At 44.9% G+C, this 12,699-nt stretch overlaps 1 protein-coding gene across 2 annotated transcripts in view; it reads right to left on the reverse strand.

Moving 5' to 3' along the window:
* Window positions 1–11,966, reverse strand: part of NEMP2 (nuclear envelope integral membrane protein 2) — a 37,298-nt gene extending 25,332 nt beyond the window's left edge. The window contains exons 1-2 of one of the 2 annotated variants that reach the window (XR_009504249.1): window positions 11,671–11,966; window positions 3,274–3,389 (exon numbers count right to left, since the gene is read on the reverse strand). Coding sequence is in view for 1 of the 2 variants with exons in the window: in XM_059928375.1 (XP_059784358.1) it covers window positions 3,274–3,389; window positions 11,671–11,776 (222 nt within the window). In the remaining variant the exon portion in view is untranslated. The remainder of the gene's footprint in view (window positions 1–3,273; window positions 3,390–11,670) is intronic. The other variant, XM_059928375.1, reaches the window with a different exon arrangement.
* Window positions 11,967–12,699: the final 733 nt, after the last annotated feature.

The following is a 12,699-nucleotide window of genomic DNA, read 5'->3' on the forward strand; positions in this document are numbered from 1 at the left end:
ACCACCTCCTATCTTTCCAGCGTGCCCCCCTTAACACCCCGACCCCAGCAAGCATTAACCCCAGCAGGGAGCAAGCACCTTTCCTCTGCTCCTCACCCTTGATGTCCTCAGCCCCTTCTTTTCCAGCAAGTTCCATGATCAATCATTATAAAGCATTCCCTTATATGCACCCTTAACTTGTTTGTACCCCTTGTGCTCTGTCACACTCACTTGCAAAATCCAACCCTCAGGTATTCCACTTTTGCATCTGCACCACCGATCATGCTGGAGAAACTCACAGTGCTCTCACTTCAAACCCTTGACTGTGAAGCTGAAGCAGGACCGGAAGGCTGCCGGCAATCATACCACACGTTCCTATCCAGTCGCTCGTCCACTCTCTTCAACGATGACCTCACGGCTTCTCCTTCCTCAATACCCCAAAGACCCCTCCTTCCCTCACTTCTGGCTGGTGATCCTTCCTACTTCACAGAGAACGGAAGAAATCGGAAGAGAACCGGGAGGGCTCTTATCCCCATATCCACCCACCTGTCAGCATCTGCAGGCACATGCTCTGCTTCTGGCCTGTGCATTTCCGGAGGAAATTTCTGCCACAGAGGAGATTTACATGCTCCATTCTAAAGGCAAGCCTCCAACCCGTGCACTGGATCCGATCCCCCTCTGCTACTCAAGGACATCCCACCAGTACTTCTTCCCGCTCTACGAGACCATTCCTATCAGCTTACAAACATGCTGGCATTTTTCCCACTTAAAGAAAAACACACAAAACCCTTTTATTGACTCCATTTTCCCCTTCAGCTATCACCCCCTTTCCTCGCTTCCCACTGCAATAAAATTCTTTTTAAAAGTTGCCAATACCTGCAGCCTCCGGTTCCTCTCCCCCATTTCTCTCTTTAGCCACTTCGGTCAGGCTTTCATTTCCAACAGGCTGCCCTTGACAAGGTCATCAGTGGCCTCCATGTTGCTAAACCGAGTGGCCAACTCATTGCCAGTCATTCTATCTGATCCGTCAACAGAGGCTGGCGCTGCTGATCACTCCCTCCTCCCTGTCGCACTTCCTGGGGCTCCCTGGGCACCTCCTTCGCTTGTTGCCCCTTCTCTCTCTCCTCTGCTGACCCCTTCCTCCTCCCAGACCTCTTAATATCTGACTGACCCAGGCTCAGTCGCTGGTCCTCTCCTCTTCTCCGTCTAAACTCACTCCTTAGTCCCATGGCTTTAAGCACCATCTATAAATATGCATCACCACTTACTTTTGTAAAAAGAAACACAGGAAAGATATACCAGAAACTAACAAGACTGATTACCTACATGGGTTGGGTGGGAAGGGATGAGGGGGAGTGACACTTCTCTGAGAACACCTTTGTGTAGTTTTGACTTTTGAGCCATATTAATATTGTACATACTAAAAAATAATGATAATAAAATCAACCAGGATGAGGAAAAACTCTGAAATGGAAACAAATAAAAACAAGTGTATTTCAAATGAATAATATAACCATATTGAAGGGGGATGGGTAGGAATGAATTAACCCAAGTAACTTTTGAGCACAATTTGTAGACTGTGACCCCTCAAACTGAAGATAAAACACACTGTAAACAAATACTGAGCTCTTGTCACTAGGTTTGTTTTTCACAATGGTATGGCTTAGCAACTCTGAAATTACTCTAGGATTAGGCAAATAAATCAATATATTGACGATAATTGGAACCAGGTTTCTCACAATCAGAGAAGAGAGTTATAGATATGGAAAGGAGAAAGACTAGAGTGAACCCAGTGGTGTTGGAGAGATCAGAATTCATGGTTTTTGAAGACAGATAGACAGGATGAAAGAAGAAAGAAAGGAAGGAAGAAACAGCCATGTGTATAGGAGTGTGGGTGTGTATATACACATATGACAATGATATCCGGTAGTAATGAACACACCTGACACTGAATGCTCCTTGGAAAAATGTATGACTCCAGAGCTGCCTCTAAGAAATTACAGGATAAGCTTGGGAACATCTTGTTTGCCAGAAGGTAAAGAAGTGCTCAAATAATGACAGGCAAAAGTTAAAGAACATAAGAGCTAGTTCGAAGGGGCTCCTACTGGCCAAATCTAGGACAATTTGAATAACAAAACAAATAATAAGAGTAAGGAATTGTAGTCCAGCAAATGAATTGGCAATCCATGAAGCTATATGGATATAAATAAATTGGGGAGGTAAAACTCTTCCTTATAGAAGAATGCCAATGAATGTAGAAGGAATAATGGAATTAGAAAATCACCATTTGATAAACATCGTGATGATAATCGATTCAGGCAAGCATCATCAACAGATAATAAAACTAGGGGGTGAAAGTTTGATGAGGAATAGAGTATATACATAGTCTCAAATTATCCCCTCAAAATAGTCATTCATTACAGAGGTGAAAATAGTTATTTTACAGTGGTAAAACTGTAAACTGACAGATAACACCTTAAACAAGTGACCAACGTGGTATATATTATCAGTAACAGTACAAAGCAACATCAAGTGCCTATTGATATGATGATGTCCTAGCTCTTCCCTCAGATACCCTGTTGGGTAACTCACATCACTGAGATCTTACTCATGTGTCACCTTTTCAATGAGAATGACCCTGACCACTCTTTTTAATACTGCAACTTGCCTCCACCCACCTCATTCCACTTATCTCACTCTACATTTTTTTTTTTATAGCACTTACTAGTTTTATAATTTTCTTCTCTTTTACATTTATGGCTAACCCCACCCTACCCCCTACCCCCATTCCCAAGAGTGTAAACATCACAGGAGCGGGGATCTATTTTGTTCACTGATGGATCCTAAGAGCCTAGAATAATTCCTGGCACTTAGTAGGTGCTTAATAAATATTCATTAAATGCTGAAGGAAGGAAAGTGCTAGGCTATTAAGAGTAACTACTATCTTGACCACACCTGGGATCAGAGGTAACTTCAGAATTTCTATAGAGAAGGGTTTGAGATAGCAATTATTTTGGAAAGTAGGCGACAGGGTATTGTCTTGAGCCATGTCCGAACAGCAAGCACACTGCACTCAGATAGTATATCTACTTGGAGTGGTTAGAGAGGGGCTGATGAAGAGTATGGAGGTTAATGTCCCCTCCCATAGCCTTCCCCCTGAACTACTGTGTGTAATCCCCCAGGCAGCTTTCATACTGATACACAGCTCTATGTCATACAAAAGCTACTTCTACTCTTGAAATAGTACGTTTTTACTCCCTGTTCCTAAGACATAATTTGAAAGTAGGCTCTTACCTGCACAGTTGACCATATATACTTCCATTTCACTTGGGATTTTTGATTGTAGCAGTAACAGTCTGACTGAGACGTTTTAATTAAATCCATTTCCTTCAAAGCTTTACATCTTGGAACTGAGAAACGGAAAAGAGAATATATTTCCTAAATATGTAATTGCCCAGAATCTTATCTTCTTTCTTTTTTAATCACAGGGTTAATGACGGCTGTTTTTATAGTCTGTGGCCAGTAAATTCTTCTACGTGGTAATTATAGTCCTTCAGTCTCTCCAATCTAGCAGGAGGCAGACAAAAAGATTACAGTCCAGTACCAAAACTCTTATGACAGATGGAGGGACTGTAAGAGCACAGAGAATAGGCACTTCTTCAATCTTGACGTAGAGGGCAAGGATTGAGGGAGGCTTCCCAGAAAGGAGGAAACGTGAGTGGAGCACTGAAGCACAGTCAGAGGCAACGAGACAGAAGTCAGGGGGTGGGGTGACAAATGTGTACAGAACCATGGAGATGAGGGAAATCATGAAAGTGCTTCAGCCATTCACGAGGACGGAGTGTAGGGAATACACAGGACATTTCAACACCTGCAGCTAGAGAGCTAGGTGGTTTCTATTACACTGAGGACTGTGGACTTCCCGCAGAAAGCAGAGCATTGAAGGATTTTAGGTAAGTGTCAAAGTCTCAGCAAGATACTGTTGACATTCCAAAGGGTTTAACTGAGAAGAGTTCAGTGAAGATGTAGGCAGGGTTAAGGCATTAACAACAAGGAACCGTGAAGTTCCCAGGCACCAACAAGAGCAGAAAGCCTTCAACATCCCTAGGCCTGAAAAGGCAAAGGGAGGACCCGTTGTTACTGGAGCCAAGAGGACAGTAGTCTAAGGGAATGCAAACCCTGCCAGAACTTCAGGGGGAGCTCTCTCCTGCCCTTCCGTCAGTGCCTCTCATCTGCCAAACCCAATCGGAAGCCAGAGGGCAAAGAAGCCCACAGAGGCCAGCTTCCAGGAACTGAGCAGGGGAGAGCAAGGCAGAGAATGGATCTGTGGAAACAGAGAACACAGTCGTGTCTTAGAAAGAGCATTCTGCAAGCCACGCAAAATGTTAGCGGGGAAGAAGACTGAAAGCAGAAGAACTGTGGAGGCTCCCGAAGCAGTCTAAACAAGAAACAAACTAAGTAGGCAGGAGAAAGAACAGATGTAAGAGCACCTAGGAAGTGGAATCAACAGACTGAGAGATTCAGAAATGACCTGATGGTTCTGGTGAGTGGGATAAGAAATACTAGAGAAGAAGCAAAAAAAGGGGCAGAGTTCAATTTTAGAAGTACTGAGTCTTGGTTGGTGGGGCTAGGTGAAGATGGATAGGTCTGTAGCACAGGAGAAGTTTGGCTGGAGACAGATGTAGTACATACATATGTGTGTGTGTTCTGTGTAATACACACAAATATTTTATATATAGTATGTAATATATAATACAATATAACACAGTATAACAGAGAGAGAGAGAAGACAGGTGCTGCATTACAGATGGTAAATGTAGTAAATGCCGCAAGAAAATTATGAAGTAATGGGGTTCATTTTATTCTGAGGCTGCTGCTATATTTGAATTTAAAATGAAGTGAGATAAAAGTCACAGATGCTTCTGGACCCAGGATAGGGTATCACCACTACGTCTGTCAAATATGAAACAGCAACAGGGAACGTTTATGCGCACATCGAGAAACGGGCCTTACGCCCAAACCCCCGCTCCTCTAAGGAGAGTGTGATCAGCTGTTTCTCCAGAAAAACCTGAAATGAAGCTAGAACAACCTGCTACACCAAAGTTGGGGAAGGATCGGGTAACCAGTAATAACAAATTGACAATTACATCCATTTAGGGAATAACACTAAGTAAGCCCAGATAGATCCTGGTCTGGCCTAGAAGCATCCTTAGCATTAAGCTGCAGAAAAGTGAAGAAACAGACACTGTGAATGCCTATCACCTCTGGAAATACAACTGCATAAAAGTCAAGGTTCTCAGGTGGCTGCACAGAGCAGGGAAGTTACACGAGGATCCAGTACCCTCCACTGTGATGCTGTGAAACCATTTAATCTTTACTCTTAACATTGTGATGCATATGTTTTTAAATATACCAAGAAGTTTGCAGAGTTTGAGAGTCTGAGATGCAAATATAAGAATCCAGGTTAAGAGGCAGATCTCAAAAAGGCATGAGAAGGAAGCTCTAGAGGCTCTCTTTTAAATATAGGCTACAAAAATTAAAAATGCATTCTTTCATGGTCTGTTTATACACAAGGGCAAAAAAGAGAATGCAGAACAGTGTTAACAACACACAAAGCAACAGATGCTGAGGAGCCTTCTTGGGTGTATCTGAGACACAAACGACTCCTGGCCACGGGCTGCACAGGGGACAGGGCCCTCCCGGGACCCCAAGGGGCTGCAGCTGGCCGTATGAAAGGCGCGTGTCCAAGGAGGCAGTGCGGATCCTGGAAGGGCCTGAGCGACTGCGATGATAACACACCACGCACGTTAAAAGCCCTCAGCTAGAGAGCAGCAGGGGCGGCTCCGGACTCGCCTTCTGGTATCCCATGTCCTGCCTTCCACCGTGCCCTGTGGGCTCTCTAAGCAGGAACAGGGCGAAATCGGGAGGCTGGGGTTGAGAACCTTATGCTGGGAGTCCCCAGCGGAAGAGGGGTTCCTACCTATTGTCGGGGAGGGAGCACACTCTGGGGCTGGGGGCAGGTGAAGAGCGCGAGGTCTATGGTCTGCAGACCCCAGCAGCCCAGACCACCATGAGAACGTTAACTGCAGCCCGTTCTTTCTTCAGGGTTACTCCTAACGCCACACGCGTGCTCACCAGGGGCTTTTCTTGTGGTCTTTCCAGGGTCCCTCCGTGCATCCCCTCTCCTAGAGAGCGTTCCACTACTTCAAGGGCTGAGTCAATTCCCCTAAGTACACGAACCACCCTCTTGTTAGTGGTCTGAGGAAAAACCCTTTGGAGCCTGAGCTTTGCAAACAAACGCTGCCTTCCAGTGAGGTTTTTTTTTTCATTTTGGTCCTGAGACTGTCTCCTAAATCATTTGATATCTGTAACTCTTCAGATAAGAGCAAGATGATGCAATTTGGGTAGAGTACAATAGCTTGAATTTAGGAGTAAATGCTTCTCTGCTGTCCAGGCCGCAGTCTTCTTGCACTTGGGTTACTATAAGGGACTTCTAGCTGGTCTGCTTCCAGAATCGCCCCTACGATGCTCCCCTACAACCTGTTCTCTAATCAGTACAGGGACCTTTTAGAAACATCAACCAGAGCACAGCATTTACCTGCTCAAAACCCTCCAATGACTTCTCATCACACCTGTTAAGAAAACCCACCCTCCTTTCCTAGGACCTGGGTACCTCTGACCTTTCCTCCTGCTTGGCCTCTCTGGCCACACCACCCGTCCTGTCCTCAGGATGCCAAGCCGCCCCTGCCTCAACCTTTCCTACATGCTGTTTCCTCCACCTGCAACCGGCTTTCCCCAGATCTCGGCAGAGCTTGCTCCTTCTGATAGATAACGTATGTATTTGCTCAAAATTCACCTCTCAGGAAGGCCTTCTCTGACCCCACTGTCTAAAATGGCACACTCCAACCGCTTTCACCCACTTTCTTCTTACTCTGCTTTTTTCTCTTCATATTATATATGTATTTTTTAGTTTATACTCTCTTTCCATGAAGTTAGGGACATGGCATGTTCATTACTGTATCCGTAGCATTTAAATATTTGTTTTTCATGTGTGTGTTGTAATTCGAGAGGATTGGTAGGTTATCTGGGCGTGCATAGCCGCATAGCCGACCCAGTGAAAACCTGGCCAATCTTTATAAGAGGCTGGCCAGTGCCAGCGCCGTAAAAGGGGGTGCACTCTGCTCTTCCCCTTGAAGCAGCCTAATGCTGGACACCTGTCCAGCCCGTGCCATTGTCATCCCACCCACAGAACCTGCAGGCTACGCCTCCTCCTCACCCCACCCCATCATCAATGTACCCTTAACTAGAGGGCGGAGAGCTGTAACCCTTAATACCCCTTGGGCTGAGAACCCTCTTCTTTCTCCTCACCAGGCAGAAGAGGGCAGAGGGAAGCAAGAGGTGGCGATCAGCGTGTTTTTGTTGTACTCTATATGGTACACCAGTGTACTCTGTGTAAAGACCTCCCAGTTAGAAGAAAAGAACTTGCTCTGATTCCACCTTGGTCTTCAACCAGATTAAGGAAAGTACAGATAGGGGTACGTTGCCCTGATTCTTGATACTTATAGAAACACTACTAAAAGCATGTTGCAAACGGCGTCTCCCCTGGATTCTCCAGAGCGGCCTCTGGCTTTTGAGGTGAAACTGATGTTGAATTCACACAATACATGAGACATTATAGACAAGGTGTCAGCATTTCATGGTGCCCTCTGGTTGCCCTCATTGTTATCACCTGTCTCCTCAGGTGAATGCATCTCAATCAACTCACACAAGAATTCCTAATTATCTAAGGAACTAGAAACTCACAGCCACAAGAAACCACAACCCTAGCTCCAAGGGAGTTCATGTGAATCTTAAGCCATGGGCAACTAGCATAAGACAGTGACTTGGACAATCAAGATTCTTATCGCAGCTGGCCTACTGCCTTCCTAGAGGGAGTCAGATCTTTTAATCTTAGATTGTTTATAAACGTCTTTCCTAGGCCTCTCCTCCCTTCAGTAATCTTCTTCTAGAGACATTTCATTATTCAGCTTCTACTTCCTCTATCTCTGCCTGCGGGTAGGAAACAGAAATTATAGCCAGCTTGACTGCTTAGCTGAACTCTATCACCTGTTCCAGCCCTGACACTGAGGGCTGTGAAGCTGCTGGCAGGTCTGCAGGCGTCCTTTATTCATGCAGTCTCAGTCTTTGCCGGTTCATTCAGCTAGGATTGGAACCTCCTGGTGTCAGATCTGGGCAAATCCAAATATATCACAATATCAACAACATCCCCTCACAAGGCAATCCAGAAAACAAAAGGGAATTTCTAGGGATTCATAAAAATGTAATAATAATCATTCACTTGGTCAGACGAGAACAACACCTGCCTAGGGAGAGCCACTGCTTCCCCCTGGAGCTGAGATATGTCTCCTCCCCAGAGGGTGCTCCCATAACCTAGGCATTCACTTCCTCAAGCCTGATTCAGGTCAGCAGAGGGGTCTGCAAGTGTGGGCTATCCCAGCTCTGCCTCATTTCCCAAATACTTAGGAGTATAAGCAGGACCAACCCCGAACGCCATGCTTATTATGGCTAGCCCAGCAAGGCCACGGACCGAGCACGGCCCTCCTTAACTACCTGCAGTCCTCGGCAGGCCCTCTTGAACCTTTCAATAAACCTGACTCCTGGAGAACAGTGTATTTCTGGACAGTTGTGCCCAAACTGCTATGACAAAGTGCAATTCTTTACATTACCAAAGGATTTGAGTCAGGGTTACCTTTACCAGTGAAATCCCTTAGTTCATTTAAAATACCACTCAATTTGAAAATATTCAATTAATCTAATGTTAGGACTACATATCATATATAAAAAAAGAGACAACTGCACATCACTTGCTTTAACTGATAAATTAAATTTAAAATTACTCTTTTGTACTACTGTTGTCATTTATGTTTTCCTAAATGTACAAAGATATAATTAAGTTAAAGAGTTTAGTCATAAACTAAATTACCTTTTATTTTAAGGTAAAAATATTCAGTCAAAACTTCAGAAAAGGGCAGGCAGTACTTAAACCTACTTATAGAATATGCTAAAAGTAAAAAGCACATACACTCTTCTAATCTAGCAGATCTTAAACAATCTCCAACATAAAAATATTTCAGCAATGTTCCTTCTGAAAATTTAACCTTACAGGGTCCTTATGGGAAGAAATATCTTCAGATGAAATTATAACTGAATAATAAAATCACTTATTAGACTGCCACTTTCTCCATCTGGCCTACATAACTGCTTTTCTTTTGGGATAAGGGAGGGAGAATAGTTAAAACAAAAAGCAACAAACCTTAACTCCTTAGAGTTCAAAGGGAGGAAGGATTTTTCTTGGTATTATTTTGTAAATTCAAATTCAAAGTAATTAGCATGTAGTATCCAAGTTACAAAGGATCTTCTCTATTAACCCCAGTTGTTGTTCTTCTAACCTGGCTTGAATATGAATCTTGATTTTCATTTCTCCAAGAATGTGCATAGAGAATGGAACTGCAGCTATCACATGCTAATGCACATTCAGGCCTGATTTTAACTTCAAGTACTGATTTTCTTCTCCATAGATGAATTTGAAAGCTGTGGTTTCAAAGGGCCTATTGCTATGGTTCATTCCTGGGCGTGAACTTCATCTCAGGACATCACATGGTTTCTAGGGACCTCACAAACTATGGGTGACTCTTGTCTTCAAGTTTCTTTTCCTCTCAGCCCGACAACTATCCGCCTGTCCTATATCAACTGCCTCTGACCTTCCTCCAAATAGGGAACCAGAAAGCTGGCTTCAGTCTGGATGTTCTCCATTCCATGGAAGGGTGTGTGTGTGTGTTGAAGACAGAAATTTAGAACAGGAAATATCATTTAATCCAAGCTTCTCACGTTATAGTTGGGCCCTATTTTTTGAAAAGGAAGTACCAGCTGTTTGAGTTCAGGGTTCCTCATAAAACTGCAGACTTTTAGAGCAGCAATGGGTCTCAGACCCAGTCTAGTCCAGAGGTGTCACTGGCACACCACAGTATCCAGGATGCTTCAAAGTCTCAGTTGTGAAGCCCATCTGGAAGGGCAAGTGTTGCTATAAGGCTACAGAAGTTGCCATTTTCTTAGCTCTGGACTAGAATTTTATCAACTCAGTGGGCATCCTGCATGTCTCAGGCAGAACAGAAGTATTTATTTATGATTTGATTAACAAAATAAAGAAGTTGACATTGTTAACACTAAATCTGGTAGCATAAAAACCTGAAAAACAATGGGTTCATTGAGGCAAATAAAAGGTAAGGAAATTATTGGAGAACATTCAGTAATAGAACATCTTCATCTTTACTGATGAGAAAACTATGGCCCATAAAGATTACGTGCCTGGACCAACGTAATTCTGCAAGTGGGTGGCTGAATGTAATGACCGAACTAGAGAAATCAAGGTTCTGGATGCTGGTCCAAGGCTACTTACAATTTTCTGGCTGTTGCCATGCTCAGAAACCCTCCTTCTTAGACAGATCTGTGATTTATTTTTTCATCAGTATATACTGGTTACCTCTCTTACTACCAAGCCTTTGTTCCCTCTTTTGTAAAATGGGTATATAAATGGTACCTACCCCATAGGGCTACTACGAGTATTAAATAAGATAATGCGGTTAAAGCACTTTTAACACTGCCTAGCACATAGTAAATACTCAACAAATGTCCATTCAGTGAAAACCGGTATAGAAGAGTCCCCCAAGGCGTACCTCACTGCAAGATACAGAGGAGTTGGTAGCTCCAGCTCAATCCGATAACTGCCTTTATCCTTAGACAAACAGTCCTGATTTTATTGGAGGGGAGCAGCTATGCCCAGCTAAAAGCCCACACTTGGTTGCCTCCCTTGCAACCAAAGGGGGGTAATAAGATGAAGAGAAGTTAGTGGACAGGGATTCCAGGAAATCTTTTAAAAATAGTGAAAACAGTGAAAAAGTTAAGCTCATAGCAAATTAGTAGCAGCTGTGGAGTTAGAACTCCTGCCTTGCCCCACTCCAGACAGCCCATAACAACACTATGAACAGCGACCATTTCTTGTTTCCTCTGTACCAGGCACACGTTAAACATCACAGTAATCCTGTGAAATATTATTATCCGTGTTTTACATGCGACCAGTAGTAGCATGACTCACTCAATCAAGGTCACAGAGCTAGTAAGAGCAGGGGAATTTCAGTCCAATTCTAAAGCCAAAGCTTTTACCTTCTCTAGTCTTGAGTCCAAAGTTTTAGCTAGATAAATAATAATATTTTCAACCTAAGTTGATGTATACAAATGCCCTGTGTTGAAAGTCGGGAGACTAGGAACATCTGTACAGTGACTATCTGTGTGTCCTTGGGCTAATCAAAACTTCTCTGGGCTTCGGTTGCTTCTGTAAAACGAGGGAACTGTGCCAGAATGAACTCTGCAGTTGCTTCTCATCCTAAAATTACAGTGTCCAAGTGCCAGCAGAGACCAGGGAACCCCAAGCTGGCGGTAAGGGAGGCCGCGCCCGCGGAGGGAGCCTTAAGCCCGGCAGCGAAACAACTCCCCGCGCCCCGCCGCCGGGGAAAGGAGAGCTTGGTCCATCACCGGGGAGCCGGGCGAGACGGGGGAAGGGGGCGAGGAGGGGGGGACTAGGGAGCGGGGGAGCCGAGGAGCGTGCGCGCGCTCGCCGCCCGTGCCCGCGGTTACCTGACAACGCCGCCTCGTTCTCCTCGCCGCGCACCGCGCCCGCCGGCAGCACGGCCAGCGGCGGCAGCCAGAGGAGCAGCCAGCACGTCCCCGGGGGCGGCCGCATCCCGCCAGGGGGTCAGCTCCGCGCTACCCAGCGGCGGGACGAGCCCTGGGGGGCCCGCTCGGCCGAGGGTAGCGGAAATGGCGCGGGGCCCAGAAGGAGACCAGGGGTCGGTGCGGCCTGCTCGCGAGAACGCGGAGGTCCCGCCCCCGGCGGAGGAAGAATCCAGCCGCCGCCGCTGCCCCGCTCGCGCCCTGTCCCGCCCCTCCCGCCTCCGGGGCCCTCCGGGCTCCGCCCCGTCTCACCCTGGAGGGTGTGGGGAGGAGGAGACCCTTCGTCTGTGAATTGTACCTAAAACTGCCCTGACCCGTGACTGTGGGGCTTTAGGGCTCAGTTGTCAGGGCTTCTGAGAGTCATACCCCAGGAAGGCGAAGTCCCTTCAGCAACCCTCTTATTTAGAAATAAAAATCAGTTTATTTTTCCTTTTTGTTTCTCATTTTCCTTTTTGTTTGTAACAATAACAGATTGGCAATTTGGTTGCTTAAATAGCATTGACTTTTCACATTTCAGTATAAAGAGCATGTAAAACGTTCCCTCACCAATATATCCCTTAAAATTAGCGTGTGTGTGTGTGTGTGTGTGTTTAAAAAGATGTAGAGAACAAGTTGGTGGTTGCCAGGGTTGGGGGCGGTGGGGGAACTGGGTGAAGGTGGTCAAAAGGTGCAAACTTCTGCCAGTTATACGATAAATAAGTTCTGGGGATGTAATGGTGACTAAAGTTAACAGTACTGTAACGAATATTTGAAAATTGCTAAGAGTTGATCTTAAAAGTTCTCGTCATTAAAAAAAAATGTGTAACTGTGAGGAAAAGGATGTTAAATAAATTTATTATATGTGCAATATATACATATATCAAATCATTGTGTTGTACCCCTAAAACAAACACAGTGTTATATGTCAATCGTATCTCAATAAAACTGGAAAAA

Source organism: Balaenoptera ricei, chromosome 7, assembly GCF_028023285.1.
Source record: "Balaenoptera ricei isolate mBalRic1 chromosome 7, mBalRic1.hap2, whole genome shotgun sequence".
Lineage (NCBI taxonomy): Eukaryota > Metazoa > Chordata > Mammalia > Artiodactyla > Balaenopteridae > Balaenoptera > Balaenoptera ricei.